Source organism: Tachypleus tridentatus, chromosome 12, assembly GCF_004210375.1.
Source record: "Tachypleus tridentatus isolate NWPU-2018 chromosome 12, ASM421037v1, whole genome shotgun sequence".
Classification (NCBI taxonomy): Eukaryota; Metazoa; Arthropoda; class Merostomata; order Xiphosura; family Limulidae; genus Tachypleus; species Tachypleus tridentatus.
In genome coordinates this window covers 85,089,037-85,106,900 of record NC_134836.1, presented here as the reverse complement: position 1 = coordinate 85,106,900, position 17,864 = coordinate 85,089,037, and the positions used below count along the sequence as shown (strand labels likewise).

The 17,864-nt window shown below is 34.2% G+C and overlaps 1 protein-coding gene across 2 annotated transcripts in view; it reads left to right on the top strand.

The window, feature by feature from the left end:
• The window catches only part of LOC143233868 (ecdysone receptor-like), a 98,170-nt gene that overhangs the window by 38,866 nt on the left and 41,440 nt on the right, over nucleotides 1-17,864 (top strand). For both annotated transcript variants that reach the window (XM_076470688.1, XM_076470689.1), the window contains exon 2: nucleotides 6,467-7,113. In XM_076470688.1, the coding sequence (XP_076326803.1) occupies nucleotides 6,708-7,113 (406 nt within the window). In that variant the 5' untranslated portion in view covers nucleotides 6,467-6,707. The remainder of the gene's footprint in view (nucleotides 1-6,466; nucleotides 7,114-17,864) is intronic.

Here is a 17,864-nt window from a genome sequence, read left to right as displayed (position 1 = left end):
TTGTGTATAAACTACAATATAAGGGGAATAAGATTTTATAACTTATTATTCAACAAGTTATTTTAGCGGTTGTATTTGTTCAAGGTTAATGTGTGCGTGTATGTGTTTTTCTTATATCTACTGAAGCCACCGAACTGAACCCCTGATTTTAGCGTTGTAAATTCAAAGACTTAACGCTGTCCCAGCGAGGGACTTAGGTAAATTAATTATATTTATTTACGACATAATGCAAACAACAATCTACGGAAAATGAGTACTTTTTAAATTCCGAATGGCAAGAGAAAAGGAACGACTGATTTAACTGGTCTGAAGATTCACATTTGTACCAAATTGTTAGTTACAAGTATGAGCTCCTGTGACATGTGTATAGTTTCAGTATCGGCAGCAGATGACTTTATTTAGTCTCTCCTGCCCATTCCTCAGACAGTGCAAATGAAATATTTCAGATTAAAACGACAGTTTGCACAACTCAGGAAAAATTTCAGAAGCATTTCATGGGATTTAGGCATAGCAGTCCTCACAGTAAGACACCAAACGACTGTAATCTTACATAGCAGGACAAAATATGTTCGATTATACTACTGAAACATTGTACAGAACATCGACAGGTTATTAAGACATCTTTTGAAATCACAGTAACGTCTGTCTACCTGCTAATGGTCATACATCTTCAAATAATCCATGCGCCTCCTGAAAGATAGGTAATACCTGTACCATCAATTGATACTGGTGCCTCCCACGTTTTAATTACCTCCACCAAAGCACTCATGTTTTGAGGATAGCAGACGTTGTATTGCCAATTTAACCTTTCATGACCTTGTCCGGGCTATCTAGGTTACAAACCAGTTTTCACGTAGCGTTTCCATACACCAGAATGACTTGCTACTTCTATGTGCATTTGGCTGATTTCCAACAGTTGAACAGGTTTAACAGTCTTTACTTCATTCCAAACCTCCGCTCATCGCTAGTTGGCACTTTCACACAATTGTACCAAAGAAATAACTAAAATTGAAACGATTGACACAATAGTAAATAATCAAATCTGACGAGGAAGTCTCTCCAGAGCGAATAGCACGAACCAAAAACAAAATGTCGAGCAACCTTCACACAAAACGTGTAAAAGGTGCATATAACCAATAACGTGTAGACTTTTAAAATTAGACTTATATGTAATTTTCCAGATTAAATATCGCCTTCCCACCATTACCAGCAGAGAGTCTAGAGGATTATAACGCTAAAAACCAGGTTCCGATATCTGTCGTGGGTAGAGCACAGATTGCCCATTGTGGATCCTTGCGCTTAACAATAAACAAATAAACTTTTGGCGTTTGAAGTTCTTATTTTATGAACCTAGCATGTATCTATCCCGTGAAACAGAAAATATTGGGACCAAAAAGACAACCCGGAGTCGTCAAGAACTTGTGTTTCTTTTCACCTTAGCAAAGGAAAGAGAAAGTGTCTCTTATTTGCATGCTATAAACATCTAAGAACAACACACATGAGGTATTACGTATTGGAGGGTATGCTTTCTTCCTTAATGAAATGATTTAATGTGTGATGGTTATTTTGCTTTGCTTTGGCTATGTTTAGTATATATATATATATATTCATTTAACCACCCTCATAATGGGACACATGAATAAAAACGGTAGTTTATAAGGTGTATTCCTTTTGTCTGCTGCACGTTTTCAATACATTCAAACGACAGTACAGGTCTTGAATATAGTAGCGCAATCAGAAATACATATATTCAGAGTAGGACTGGGTATACCTTTGTGCATTAACTGTAAATAAGAAGAGCCCACGTTTTGCATCCTGTTGCTGAATGGGGGAAACAAAATTTCACTTCAAACATTGGAGCCGTGGTGCCGGTTATAATAAGAACGACAGATAAATCTTACTATTCGCTTAGAATAGACGACGAGCTAGCGTTTGGTGTTGTTGACTTCAGTCAGCTCAAAATTAGGGACAGTTGGCACAAATATCCCCTTTTGTACCTTTGTGGGAATATCTGAAACAAACGAATATTGAGACAGAGAATAAAATATTAACAGAACTTCGGTTTATATTAAGTCTTGGTTCAGAATGACTACAAATATTCGTCCTACAGAATCTAGGATCTAGAAGGCTTTTCGTTCGCGTTGTTACATCTACGACTACGACATTTTGCTTGCTATTAAAGCAGAGTTGTGTGCTACTTATAAAATAAAGTTTCTATAATAAATTTATGCACGTTTTTTTTTTAATGATGCTAAACTAACCCTAACAATATTAGTTTTAAGCTAGTAATGCACCGATTTGCTTATGGCTCCGTGAGTTTATTGGCTATAAATCTGTAATATCATATGAATCACATACGAAACGTCGTTCGTTATTTTGTACAACTAAACACATTACTCTATAATAAAAAAATAATTTGTACAGGACTCAGGTGTATAACTACTGGCACTTAACATTGATTAAAACCTTTTAAAAACAACTTCGAAAAAGCTGCCATTAAAAGACACTTTTCAACCATGGGCTTTGAAGGTTTTTTGTTTTTCTTATTTCTGAATCGTGGAATGTTTTAAAAACTGGTTGTTTTAGGGTTTTTATTAAATTCAGACATTTGTATTTATTTTGGCTGGCGCGTATTATAAGATTGTGTAATGAACGTAAGGCTTAACACCTGGAATTGCCTTGAAAGTTTAGGTAATAATTTGAACCTACAAAACGAGAGTTAGGTTCAAAATTGATATGTGTGACCTTTACAATGGATGATTGGTTATTAAGTTAGCGATTTTACTAGTTAATTTATCAGTTACTGTCAGACAGTTGGTGAACTTAGTTATGTGAATACTGAGTTGGTGTTTGAACGAAGAATTATAGTAAGCATCGTACATGCGAGACAGCAAATACATGAATTTGTGTTGGCATCAGATGTACACTTTGGTCTATCGGTAAACATAACTAAAGCTAATAAGCAGAAGTTTTAGTTGAATAAATATTTTAGCATTAAGCAGACTGGAATTTTTATTCTTCTTTTTATCGAATTATCCAATAGGAACGGCAACACCTGTAATATAAGTTATAATAAAGTATGTTAGAATGGGACTTGAATGTATAGAAAGGACATTTAACTGCATTAGTATCGTAACGGGTATCCTTGCCTATTGTTATCACTATGACATATATTGGATTTTTGTTTTTCATCTGAGAAATATCATCCCATTTGCCTTTTCTCCCCATAATTTTCATTTCATAAAGGTAATGATGAATTTAAGGTTCATCGTAAGTTCTATTAAACTCGTATATTAGAAAAGGCGTAGGAACATTATGACCAATTACAGCAAATACAGCAGTGGAATTAACGTCCGCGATTTAATGTACTTGACTTTGTTATTATCAGTTATTTTATAAATCTTGAAAATTATTGATGATTACGAAGAAATTCGTTCCACGGTTTTTACACAACGTGTTATTATTTCCTTATACAACTTCAACAGTGCAATAATAAACAATGTATACGTGTTGAAATGATCATTAAAATTATATTTTACTTGTAATACGCACACTAACATGTATAACATACTTCCATCCTATTAATATAGTTCTGTAAACGCACAAAAAGTGGAAAGACTCTCACATTTTAGTGTGTTTTTTTTTCTTATAACAAAGCTATTTGCTGAGTCCACCAATGGGAATTGAACCCCCTGATTTGAGTGTTGTAACTCCGTAGAGTTACTGCTGTACCAGCAGGGGACGCTCATTTTAGTGCTCCATCTCATTTTGTATAGCGGAAACTAACTTGTATCTGATGGTATTATTGAGAACATTACACGCTACTTGTTAACATATGTTAGCCAGTATCAGAAACAAGGGAAACGAGAGAACAGAGGCGGAAAACATGAATTATAAGTGTGTGTGTGCGTTTCCTGTTTTTACAGGAATCTCCCCTAGATTAACGAATTGTAGTAAGGCAAGGGTAGGCACCAGTGTAAGCCCGTAGGTAAATTTTTCAGTTTGTATGTTGTTTTTTTCAGATTTTCAGTTCAGGGTTTTATATATATAATTAATACTTAAAAAGTCAAGCAAAATAAAATCGAAAGGAGGGATAGTGTTAAAAACAGCGTATCAAACTTGTGACAAATGAAATTTTAATGAACAATGTGTACGACTTGCCTTATAGTAAACCCACATAGAGCTGGCTATCTGCTGTGTTCACCGATGGGAATCGAAACCCTGATTTTAGGGTTGTGAATCCGAAGACATACCGCTGTCCCATCATGAGGAGTTAATGACTAAACAAGCTTACACAAATGTAATTAATTTAATTTGTATGTTGTCTCTTGTGCATCTAATAAATAACGTGTATATTTGCAACACTTTGTTTTTTAGCAACATTAACTGGTAGAAACATATTATAACAATTCATGGTACATTTATTTACATGCATAAGATATGTATTAGCAAAGGCATTAGTATGTGGATTATTATAACCAAAGTCTACTGAATTCAAAGAAGTACCTTTACGGTAATATCAGAACTGACGTACTATAGGGAAAAATGAATATCAACTGTTCGTTAAGGAATAGCGTTCGTTTTGTTTTCAAAGTGATAATAGAAAAATAAGTTTTCAGTATCAACTATTGAACTAATAACTAAAGCACTGTGAAGACATTTCTTACGTATCGTATTTATATATACTGGATACAAACGTTTTAATACCTTTACTTAGCTTGACGACTTGTAATAGAAGAAAGCGTGCAACGCTGTCTTGTTTGCTATTAACTGTTTTGTTCTTCATAAGCGCTATTCATTTATTACGGAAGACAGAAATTACCGTTATCTAAGATGTTCTTTAGGCTGATAAAACACATCTAGTCAATAAACAGATATGGACCTGCATGCGATAATTGTATAGTGTATGTAGGCACTCTTCAATTTTTCTTTGCTATCCCTCAGTGGCACGGCGGTATGTCTGCGGACTAAGTAACAACGCTAGAAACCAGGTTCCGATAACCGTGGTGGACAGAGCAAAGATAGCTCATTGTGTCACTTTATGGTGAATTACAAACATGAAACCTTTCTTCTGACCAAAATGACAGAAATTTGAATTAAAAGAACTTACGTCGTGTTTGATTAGTTGTATGTATATTTATATACTCCTGCATTTCAGTTGTTAACGCATATCATGATTCTGTGGAATATACTGAGTATAAATACGTGGATAGATATAGTACGTTCCTTCAAGTCCAAAACGCTTATTTTCAAAAGGTCTAAGCCAATATGCACGTGACTGATACTATTATCTACTTTGCTTTGGTCTGTATTTTCTGGTGGTATGTTTACCTTTCGTATAACAAAATGTATACAGAAAAGTACAATTCCTCTTTTATAAACTGAATGATTGCGTCGCTGTTTTGTACTGAGATCATTTATTACTAGAGCTGTCAGACTAGTCAGTTTATTAGTACAGGAAATTAATCAGCGAGTGTTTTTTGTTTTAAATTTTACACTGCTCTCCTTTGGTTACATTTGCCCTACACTTTGCGAAAATGGGTAGAAATATGTGTATGTTAACCGTAAAGTACAAGATGTATTTCTAGCTACAAGTTCGTTACAAGGCACTTAAGGGCGGTGCTTTCGAAATCCGGTTCCAATGGCCCAAGCGGATGAAAAAAGAGAATCCCCCATAATGGGATGTCAGTCCATCTTTGGCTAACCACCAGCTAAGTGCTCATCACACGTCTGGGTAGATTGGAACAAGTGGGGCAAAGTATCGTAGTCAAGGAGATAACAACGTAACGCGGACCAGTCCCGAACTCGTAACTATCGGACTAAGAGGCCGCTTAGCTACGCCACTAAAATAACGTATAAATGATTTTTCAAAAATTTCAGGACTGCTGTTTTGTTTTGTTTTTTGTATGACGAATAAAACTCGTTAATGAATTAAAACTTAAAATTGCTTGCTCTGTTTCTGAAACACGTTTTTGAGTTTAGGTACTTTTTATTTAATCCCATAAAAAATAACATTATTTGAATGTATCAGGAATAGACCAAAAAGTGAATTACATGCACACACTAGAAGAGACACTCCTTCCAAGTTTATTTTATACCGAAATGAATTTAAAAAATGTTAACTGCTAAAAAATAAAGTTTTTTCAAGTAGTAAAACTAAATATTTCCAAAATAACTATTTAGCGAGTATTTTATTGATGTAAAATATACCTGACATAAACATAAGGTTTAGGAAGTCATGTACTTAAATAACATATTTTGTTACACAACCAAGTATGTATAGAAACTTAACTTGTCAGATGCAGTGAAACATCATGGGTAAACGTACGTAGTTTTTTATACGAAAATAAAGTTTTTTCTCTGACGTTGAACTTGTTGTAGACTCTACCATATGGAGCTGTAATGTGCATGTGTGTGTATAATTACTACTAATGTCTACTCACTGTGCTGTATCTTTCATTAACAGGTGCTCTCTGTTGATCCAGCTTTAGCTGACTTTTCCGCAAAAGAACAGAGTTCCACAGGCAAAGCAAACGTTAGGGGTTAGTGAGCTGTACCACGTTGAACGGGTTAGGAATACGTTGTGCGAGAACAAATAACATAACAACTAATTTATCATGAAGCAACTTTTGGAAAGCTTCACCTGGTGGCCCTGAAAACTCCACATTACGGACTTTTTGAATAACCTGCTTCTGAGCGCTGCTGTTATGGACAGCAAAGAATCATTGCAGAGGTATATTCATCCGGGCAACTTTACCATGAAACCCATATCCTTACCCAGTAATTTACGTATAAATGAGCCCAGCGGTGGTGGTGCTGTTGCTGGCCACGCTTCACCACCAGCTTTGTCTCCCAACCTTCCCAGTATTGTCAAGCTAGAACCCCGTCTCCCAAGTCCTTGTGTTGGTAGTCCCCTGGATGGTGGTGGTGGGGTCTCAGTTTTCAACACAGCCAAACGAATACGGCAAGAAGATGGCACCTGGCTTCCTTCTCCCTCTCAGATGTCAATAGGATCCCTGTCTCCCCCACCTTACATGAACGGCTCTTCTGTAATGACGAGTAATGGACTCTCCCCAGCATCACATAGTAGTTATGATGGAAACAGTTTGTCAGGTAAGTCCAATTTTATACAAATCAAGCTAAATAGTATTGTTTGCCAGCAGAAACAACAATCAAGTGATTTTGTTTTCCTTAAAACGAAAAATAATAAAAGGAAACTGATATCAGATAATGTAAACCTAAGGAAATTGATATCAGATAATGTAAACCTAAGGAAATTGATATCAGATAATGTAAACCTTTTCTTTTAATTCTTGTTTTTCACATTCCTTCTCTGCAGCCAGTTAATTGAAGATCTGTAGCAGTTTATTTTTGAGTTAACCTGTTATTTAATCAAGCATAACTTTTCAAGCTGGTATGGTATTATTTCGACTCATCTTAGAGTTAATCACTAGCGAAGAAAGTGTTCCACGTTTCATAGAGTTTCTTTACAAAGGAATAAGTTTCGTTTAGTTTTATACTAGTTTTGCCTCCATTGATAAAGAATGTTTTAAATTAATGTTCCCTGGATTTATATATTATTACTACCTTAGAAACAAAAGTCAATCTACAGTACTGTCCTCTTCGATTTGATACTTCGCGAAATATTATCATGTTTTATGTTGGGTTTTTTGAAATTCCCAGTTTTACCTTTGCAGCATATTCCAAACTAACGTAATAATTTCATGTTATTTTTGTTTTACCAGTCAACAATAATTTAAAACATCTTTAGCAGATTTGACTTATTTTAGAAGCAGGAAGAATACAGTTTGCTGTTTTTGGTTCACAAAAAGATAGGACATTGAAATATCATTACTGTAATACACTATCGCAAAATATCATGTACAAACTCTATGTGGTAAAATTTTCTAGATAGAAGTTAAAATAGGATGTTTACGTCAGTGAAAATCTTGAAAACTTTTTAAGCTTTCGTGCTGAATGTGTAAGAAATATGTGAATTTTATGCACACTTCATTGTAATATCACATTGGTAATATTGTATCAATTCAAATTTCAATTAATAGCACACGAGGTCGTACTAATATATTTTTAAATCTTAGTTATAGATGACAATTCGCTTATCTTTATTCCTTAGTGATTCGTCGACAAATGTGATTTTTCAATTAAATTATATATTACAAACCCTGGAAACTGGGTATATATATTTTTATTCAAGGGTAATAACGAGTAGAGTAGGTCGTACCATGTAGTTTAGGCATCCAATAACTTCTTTTCTTGGAACTTAGCCAGTATAGAAACACGCTTACATGTGGCAAGCACAAGCAGTTTATCGTGCATGATTTTTATTGGTTGGCTGATGACTGTGGCCTGATTTTGAGCTTTTCTACTACATTACTATAGCTAGAAGGACTTTTAATTACTGTTCGTTGTTTTTTTCATTTAGACCAATGCCAAACTTCTTTTCTTCCACGAAAAAAACAAAACAAAAACGTTTTCTTTGTTTCATCTATTTCATTTTGGTATTTTTCATATTAAAAATCTAATAATACTTAATGCATATTTAAACTAAAGCTATCAACATAACATTTGGATTTTTTTTTGTATAATCACTGTTTAGTAGAAGATACAACAAATGAAAACACTGAGAGTTGAATACGTTATATTAACATGATTTTGAACATGCAAATCAGCAAGTGACGTAAAAATCAGAGCCGATATAAAGTCGAGGTAGAAGAGAATGTACCCAAACCACATTTTAAACTTGTTTAGCGGTTTGTAGGTCGAGTGATACCATCGAAAATTAAACGCTTTTGGGAAGATTATGTAACAGCCCTTTCCAATGCATAATATTCATACAATCAGATCATAAAAATATGTTTAGATCAGATATTTAGATTTTTTCTCCAGACGGGAATATTCCTTTTACTTAATGACATTGAGAAAGAAAAGGAATATGGATCAATTTATGGCACCAGCACCACCCAGAAAGACATGCACCGAATCATGTCCCAGTTGTGGTAAGAGCAAAATTCGACATCTTGTAACAGTTTAAAATCCACGAACACAAAGGTCAGTGACTTTACATGCCCTAGACAGGGGGTATGCAACATAACCAAGAAAGATGTCCTTCTTGAAAAAACTAAACAAGTCACAGTTACATAACGTCCACCACATATAGATTCAACCGTTGCATCTCAAGCAACTGAAAAATGAAACGGGTATTCATGTATTTCCATACCAACCAACAAGTTCAATGACGGAAAGTATGTAAACGGAAGTGGTGTGCTTTTGACTTGGCAACTTTAAGACGAAGACAGTGGATTATCAAGAGGCATACTCGTCATGTAGAGCATGATTGGACTTAGCAACGAGACATGGTGAGACTTAAAAATCGTTTTAATATAACGTACTCAGTGCAGTTTCATCCACGTAATCATTCAAGCCTAATGTACATAAGTAATTATCGTTTCTACTCTAAGACTTCCAATAATTGCTGCATGTAGTTCGTGCCAAAGACGATTATTAATTTCAGATCAAGTTGTAATGTCATCAAAAATCTGTTGTTATTTCTGTAAATAACGTAAATATTTCATTTCGTAAGTGTAATAGGGTCAGTAAGTGAATGATGGATTCAGTGTAACGTTTGTAGAGAAAAATGTCAATTAGATTCGGTCACCATTTAAGAAATAAACACACATATGGTAATTAATAATTAAAAGTTTGTAGTTTACATAGTACTTCGTTTATCTAAGATATGAAAAGAGTTTAACCTTATAACATTCAGTTGTTTACACTTAATAATCTAGTAGCATGTGTTTGATTATATAAGCAGAGAAGAACATTATTAGTTTAGTATTTTTAACTTAAGGTTATCAAAATTTGCCATTCTGTTAGCATGCTTAAAATAGTCTTGATTATTTTCTTGCAGTGTTTAAGCCCTAAATTATGTTTTCTGCAGATATTCAGAAATACTGATAAGAGACAACAATTCACAATGTTTTTTACATTTTTATTGTACAAAACAAACTGTTTGTGTTATGAATAGTTAGAATCTTGGTAATATTTTGTTTTAATCACAAATTACGGTTTACCTGGCCAGAATAAAAGGTATGATATTACAAGTGTAAGACTGAGAAGAATACAATGTAAATGACGATGCGTGTAACAATCTATGAGGTTCACTTATTTTTACACAGCAAAATATCACATGAAAACATACACGTTTAATGTGTAATTTGCCAAAGGATCAACATGGTTTACTCATATACTTATATGACAGTTGAAGCTTAAATCTGATACAACTTCATAGAACAGTTTATCTTATCTAGCACTTTTAAGTTTTGTAATGTGCCTAATAATCACCTCTTGTTTCATAATAGAAGTCATAACAATAATCACCTCTTGTTTTATAATAAAACTCATAATATTAATAACCTCTTATATGATAATAAAATTGCTTAATAATAATCCCCTATTATATGATAATAGCACTGCTTAATAATAACAATCACCGTTTGTATGATAATAGAACTGTTTAATAATAATTACCACTAGTATAGTAATAGAACTGCTTAATAATAACCACCTCTTAATTCACATTAGAACTGCTTAATAAAATCACCTCTTACAAGATAACAAAACTACTTAATAATAATCACCCCTTATATGATAATAGAACAATAATTCTTGTCAATCCAGTGACGGTTCCTTCTTCATTTGAACTTTTTTACTTTATGTAGATAATGTTGGATACAGTGATGATTGCTAACATCCTTTCTCTAATGTCTAACATATGTTATAAAATAGGAAAACCGACATTGCGTATTAGTATATTCAGTTGGATTAACTTACTGCTGTACGTATGTAATAATGTGAGTGTATCATACTGCTTAAAATGCTTGTAATTTGCCGATATGTATTATGTTGGTACAGCATATTTATAAAACGGGTCTACAGTGTTTTCTTGTACAGTACTAACAAAACAAATGATTAAATTGTCATAAGTAAAGTTGATAACACTGAGTTATCTCGAACTTTTCGGTGTACGAGTAACATGTGGTAATTATGTTACACTTTCGCGCTTCAGCAGCGTAAAGCAATATATCGTGTTACACTTTTTTTTATATAAAAGAACAGCGCTAAATGTATACAGTCTTAACCAAAAAGTTAACGTACTGTGCTGTGTTGATGTTATTGTTTGCATGCATAAAGTAGTTATTAAGTAAATGACCGATTACAAAGAATATAGTGTGTGATAGGATAATACGTACTAGTTGTTATTTTGATCTATATAAAATGTTTTGAACATTTGTTCGTCAAAACACGTACACCTGTTTTTTTTTAAAAAGGTATGCTTTTCGTATAATCTATTTTTCAAACAAGTCTACGCTTTGTTCAAACAATTTCTCTGTACTTGGTGTAAGTTCTTGCCTCGTCACATGCTAAAAGGTATAGGACGTTAATCTGTTTGACTGCTCAGAAATGGTATGAAGTAAACAGATATTGCCAGAACAGTATAGTACTGTATCCAGAATTCGAAATATAGTCAGACTACAGAAAACGTTGTTCCAGAAAAGTCTACTGATAGACCCCGAAAAACTACTACTAAAGATGATCATGTTTTGTTCATGTTACTCCTCAAGGTCGAAATAAGTCTTGCCATACGTTATGAAAAGAATGGCACGAATAAATTCATTCCAGATTACCCAGAAGAACAACGAAGAGGAGACTGACCAAACAAGATTTTTTACAAGAAGATCTATCTGCAAACCGATATTGACCAGAACTCATCACCGTCACGTTATCGTGTTACTTGGACAAGACAGCATGTCAACTTACAGTTAGGACACTGGCAACATGTCATCACCTTAAATGAGTTCTATTTCCGAGTCGTTAAAGCCGATGGTAGAATACGTATTTGTCATTTGTCTGGAGGTGGTGCAGTACATGATTTGGCAGCTTATTCATCATGGAGGAAAACCTGCTTTTCATATTCTTCAGAGAAATGTCAATGGCGCTTCCTACAAGTACCATATAGAGATGTTTCTGCCGTATGCTACGGCAACGTTTGACAATAACTTTGTGTTTGAAGATGACAATGTCCACAGTGTATTGTACAGGATTACCTCGAACAGGAAGATATTACATGACTGCCATAACCAGTAGTCTCCTGATTGTAATTCCATTGAGAACTGTTGAGCAGAAATGAGTGAGAAATGTGGTAATAACAACCATTAACCAGCTACTGTAGCAGAGTATCAGCGCCTTCTAGTGACAATCTGCGATAATATTATGTTGGATTATATTAATAGCCTCAATCAACAGCATGCCACATCGCCCTGTGGAGGTTGTTAAAGTGCGAAGAGGACTAACCAAGTACTGAATATTTAACATGGACTGGTAGAAGGTTACAGATGCTATTTGTAATAATTTCTCATTTATTTGTTATATTTTTTATTATATATGTTCTGGTAAGATTTGTTGTGATAGGTGAAATACTGAATTACGCAACTTTTTCAGAGGTGTCTGATAAAATTGTTTACTGTTCCAATAAATCTTAGATGAGGTCCATAGGACTTGTCTCGCTATATAAATTACATATGTAGATGTTTGGTATAACATGGATTTCTCGGTTTGACAGCACTAAGTGCATTTGTATTTCGTCTTAATAATAATGATCTTATTTGTTACAAAATTTGGGCTAATGCTGTATTAGCATTGTCATAATACAGACTTGTTTACGTAAAGGTGCATATACGTTGTGATATCGTATTTATATAGACTATTTATAATATTTTTTTCCGTATAGTAATAGTAAATATTTTAAATGTCGTCTAGTAGCCTTTTTTAAAGGGATTGCTTTTGGGGGTTGGTGAATATCTTGGGTGTTATTTATTGTGAGTGGCCTTTCGAATACGGGTGTCTAGAATGGCTAAATTTCTGCTGACTCGTGTTACTTGCATATGATTTTAAAGGCGGTGTGAAGTAACATTTTTCGTATAAACTATCAATCGTGGGAGGTGGGGAGTACACCGAGTAGGGCGTAGTTTTTATTTCAAACATTCACTCATGTGCACTGCAACTGTAAAACTTAGCCTGAAATTTTTTTTTATATATAATTGATATCAAAAACAGTATTTGAAGAGCGTTTCCATACTTTGAACAGTGTCTTCCATAATGATACCCTTTATACCCACTCCCCTGCCCCATGTTGGCCCACCAGGTTTTCATTTAATTGAATGAGAAATTAGTGCCATTTCTTACTCGCTGTTGGATTAATTGAACTCACTTCCTCTTGCTTTTTATTTAAGAAATGTCAACTGGGCACATTCGTTCGTGATTTTCTGAAGTGGCATTTTGAATAGATTTGATGAGCATGCTCTCAAAAGGAATTAACTTGTTACTAAATGATTGGTATAACGAAGGCTTGTGTACGAGTGAAAAAAATACATCCTATAAAGATAATATGTAAAGGTACGAAATGGTGAGATTTGACATCCATCGGTTTAACCCTGCTGAGCCTTCATGATTTACATGAGAAATTAAAGTTAGATATCTCTAAGTAGCGTAACGAAATGTACATATATATATATGACCAGCTGAGAATGAAGCTGTTAAGGTTCACTGCGAATCCTCTTAACCTTATTTGAGTAAATTAAAGATATGTGAACGTGTCATATATATAGTTGCCCAAGATTTTTTAATCCTGTTACTAATGCAAAGTTAATATTTATGTTTAATGTAATTAGCTAACTTCACGTATATATCGCATCAACAAAAAAATATCAGTAGCAGTATTTCTGAAGACGAATAATTTCACTACTTCCCAGAATACCTGGTAGATATAGAACAGACGTGAAGCTGAACTTTAGCTCAATAATCAAGGTTCTTTTGTATGTGTAAATTCCAAGAGAAAATTGTAAGCCAATAACTTTTTATTACATCATTATTACTTCATTTACACTTCGTATCGACTTGTTGAAGGTTTGGCACTTTCTCTAACACTGTACTATTCACTCAAGGTTATTCACTTCGTGTTTCGATTTCCAGGTAAAGGGTAAGTGTATGTGAAAAACAGACAATCTACTGTTCATTATATTTTGCGACGGACAGCGCATGAATCTGTATTGACAGTTCTCTCAGGGTTAGTGTTCTGATCAATTGACGAGAAAAATAGACACAGGTTTGTCAGGTCGACGACATTCACAGTAAAATTGAAAGTCCTCAGAACAGACTCAATTATAAACGGACTGGTGAGAGTTCCTATCAATTCAGTGTTGTTTTCTTTTCAATATTTAGTATATTGGAGAGATCTACAAGATATTGAATAGTTAATCTTATTCAATATATTTGAAGTGTGCCAGGTAATTATATAAGCATGTGCTATGAATTGAATATATCTATGTGTATATACTTATACATATATACCCTGCTGATCTGAATATACGCAAAGATTTTAATGACACCGACATTTAGAAATTGTATATAAAAGCATGAATCTACTGCCAGTCCTTGTGAACCAACATCAAAATTTCTTCAACATCTAGCTGCAGGTGGAAAATTATTTGTTATGTTGAGTTTTAGGACCAACTAGTACATAAAACATATAAAACACGGATATATTGAAAAAAATACTCGATTACGAACAACAGCTTTTATTTTACCCAATATTTTGAGTAGTATTATCTATAAATTTTGTGTGTGAGCGAGTTTAATAATAAGTGATTCTAAGGTAATTAAAAAATAGATAAATACCACCCAGCTTATCACGAATCCGATGATCATCCAACGAGTAAAAGATTATCCATTAATTCATCTTGCCTATTATACATCTTTTGAAACAAAAATCTGGTTTGAAGTTCGCGCAAAGCTAAACGAGAACCATGTGTGCAAGCCGTCCCGAATTTAACAGTGAACAGCTAGTCAACAGCATCCACCAACTATTCTTGGACTAATATTTTTACCAACTAATAGTGGGATTGACCTTTGCTTTATAACGCTCTCATCGCTGAAAGGGCGAGTATGTTTGGTGGCGCATATTCAACCTCGCGACTCCAGATTGCGAGTCGAGCGCCCTAATCACCTGGCCATCACATACAAACATAGAATACCGAGAAATATCAATCTGCGGATCGCGGATTTGAATTCCCTTGCCACCAAACATGCTCGCCCTTTCAGCCATAGGGGCACTATAATGTGACAGTCAATCCCACCATTAATTGATAAAATTGTAGACCAAGAGTTAGCGGTGGGTGGTGATGACTAGCTGCTTTCCCTCTAGTCTTACACTAGTAAATTACGGACGGCTAGTGCAGATAGTCCTCGTATAGCTTTGCGCGAACTTCCAAACAAACCAAACCGAGTAATACATTTTCATTCATTGTCATTACTAATGCCACAGTTGTTTGTTATAAAAACACGAAAGTTCGGGTTTCGATGACTAAACACTCGCCAGTATGTGTAATATAATTGTGCGTTTTTAAAGCTTAGTTTTAATATTTTTTTATCATTCATAACTTAATCAGGTAACTTATTCTTTACTTTCAAGCGGACTGTCAGCATCTGGACTTGATCAATCTCAGTTTTATGGATACTTCCAGCGCGCATGCGTGTTATTCCAGTTGCCTGTGTGTATTTTATTTGTAATGCAAATTTCTGCGTTTGAAGTACGAAATAGCCATTGATCATATATGTTATTTAACTTGTATTCTACGAGTATGCTAATAACGATATCAGCGTGTTCTTTTCGTGCAAAAGTTGAAAGGTGAAAGGTGAAGACAGGTCAACTTTTTGAGAAGAATTTGGATGTTATGAAACAAGTATATATGTACACAAACTATAATTTTATCCATATGGTTATTGACCCAATACAAGTACGTGTGCTTTAAAGCAAAATAACCCTTTACCTAAAACCCCGTTACTATTTAATGTAATAAGCACATAAACGAATATAAGGAACGAGAAAAAACTTCGATATTGCACTTTCCCTTCATTTCCCCCTCTCAGAACTTTGCCTGTACTAATTTATTTAAAAAAAATCATTGAAAGGGCATGATGCCAGCGGGAAGTCACGTTACCACTCAAGAACAGAATCTTGGCCGAACACGAAAATTTATTGACATTGTATCACTTGGAGCAAATTCCGGATGCAATTTCCCACGTCTTGGTAGAACAGTTCATGATGGACCAACAGCATGTTGTTAATACCGTTGAATGCCCCCTTCTTTACATTTATAACAAATGTTGAGAAGTTTTCATTTCTTGTGAAATTGCGAAGGATATCGTAATTATTTGCTTTTTATACCATTGTTCATTTTGAACAATACTGTTTTAGACATTTACCATCGTTCGAACAGGCGATTTGGATAAGAATCTGTTAATGAAAAATGTACTGTCTGCAGATTTAATGAAATCGTATATTGATAACACACATCTGCAAAATGCGAATAAAAGTATCAATATAATATGCATGAAATCTTATGGCGTGTAATTCATTGGCTGGTGGATTGTGTATGTTCACGTGGTAATAAAACTGTTATTGTGGTGTAAGATTAAACAAACTACAAAACATGCAATAGTACCATTAGCTAAGTAATTTGAATTAATTTAGATATGAAATATATGTCCTCTTGTAATAGTTCAGCATTGTTCGCCTAAACTTGCGTGACATTAACAAGTTCATGCCAGTAAGCTGCATCTGTAAGTAAAGTAGGGTTACATAATGTAGGTTAAGTTACCTCATCTTATTCAACACATAGAGCACTCCCCGCAGCCTACATCTATCTATGGCCTGGTTATAAGGGTTATATAATGTACAAGTGCATGTCCTACTCCATATTCTTCAGATCTGCCGGTTAAATAGGGGTTTGTTTCGTAGTAAAGAAAATAGTCACTGGGTGATTAAGTCAAAACGTTTAACTGATGTGACCCCCAATTCCTAATTCATAAAGCTTTGTAGGACGTTGTCATTTTGGTACTACAATCATTCTTTGTGATAAGTCATACATGTAGTTCTATATATTAGTAGGCGTTATTTACTTTGCATATATTTAGTCCGATGTATTAGTAAATTTTGTTTGTTTGAAGTTAAGCACAAAGCTACCCAATGAGCTATTTATGCTCTGCACACTATGGGATGGAGGTATTGTTGCGAACGTTTACCTTAAAATATCTGAAGTGATTTAGTTTTTCATTTCTATGATAGCGTTAGATGTTACCCTGTTTATCAGCACTTTTGGTATCACGTGGGCCTATTTCCTTATGCGAACCCTTCCTGTCAGATAACCAGTGTTTGTTTGTTTTGTTTGCCCTAATTTTTTTTAGAAAACATTATATTCCATTCTTAATTAGTATGTACCCAAAGAATTTTTATTTTAGTTTCAGCTGCTTTTACTGAAGGTTAAATAAAAATTTCCATTAAATGATCTATGCAAAACTATAAACAAAATACATTTTCGAACGTTTTAGAGAAAATAATATTAATAACAGAGACAGACACGTAGAAAACTTTTCACTTTTTTTATTGTATAACACGTTTGAACGTCTGTTGGTGCTCTCCCTGGTGACTCAGCGGTAAGCTTGAGTGCTTATATGGTTAAAATTAGAGGTTCAGTTCTTGTGGTTGGCCAAGCACAGGATAACCGATTGTGTCAGCTTACTATAAGATAACAACAACAGTAACAATATGCTTTTGAGGTTTTAGTCCTTTTTAACTCAACATATAGTAACCTAAATTAATTCATGTGTGAATAATATTAAAGCATTGCTCCTAATTAATTATTCGATACTATACAACAGACCAAGTGTTTAATGAATATATCAGATACTTCTTTTCACTAAAATATCATTGAAAATATAATTTAAGA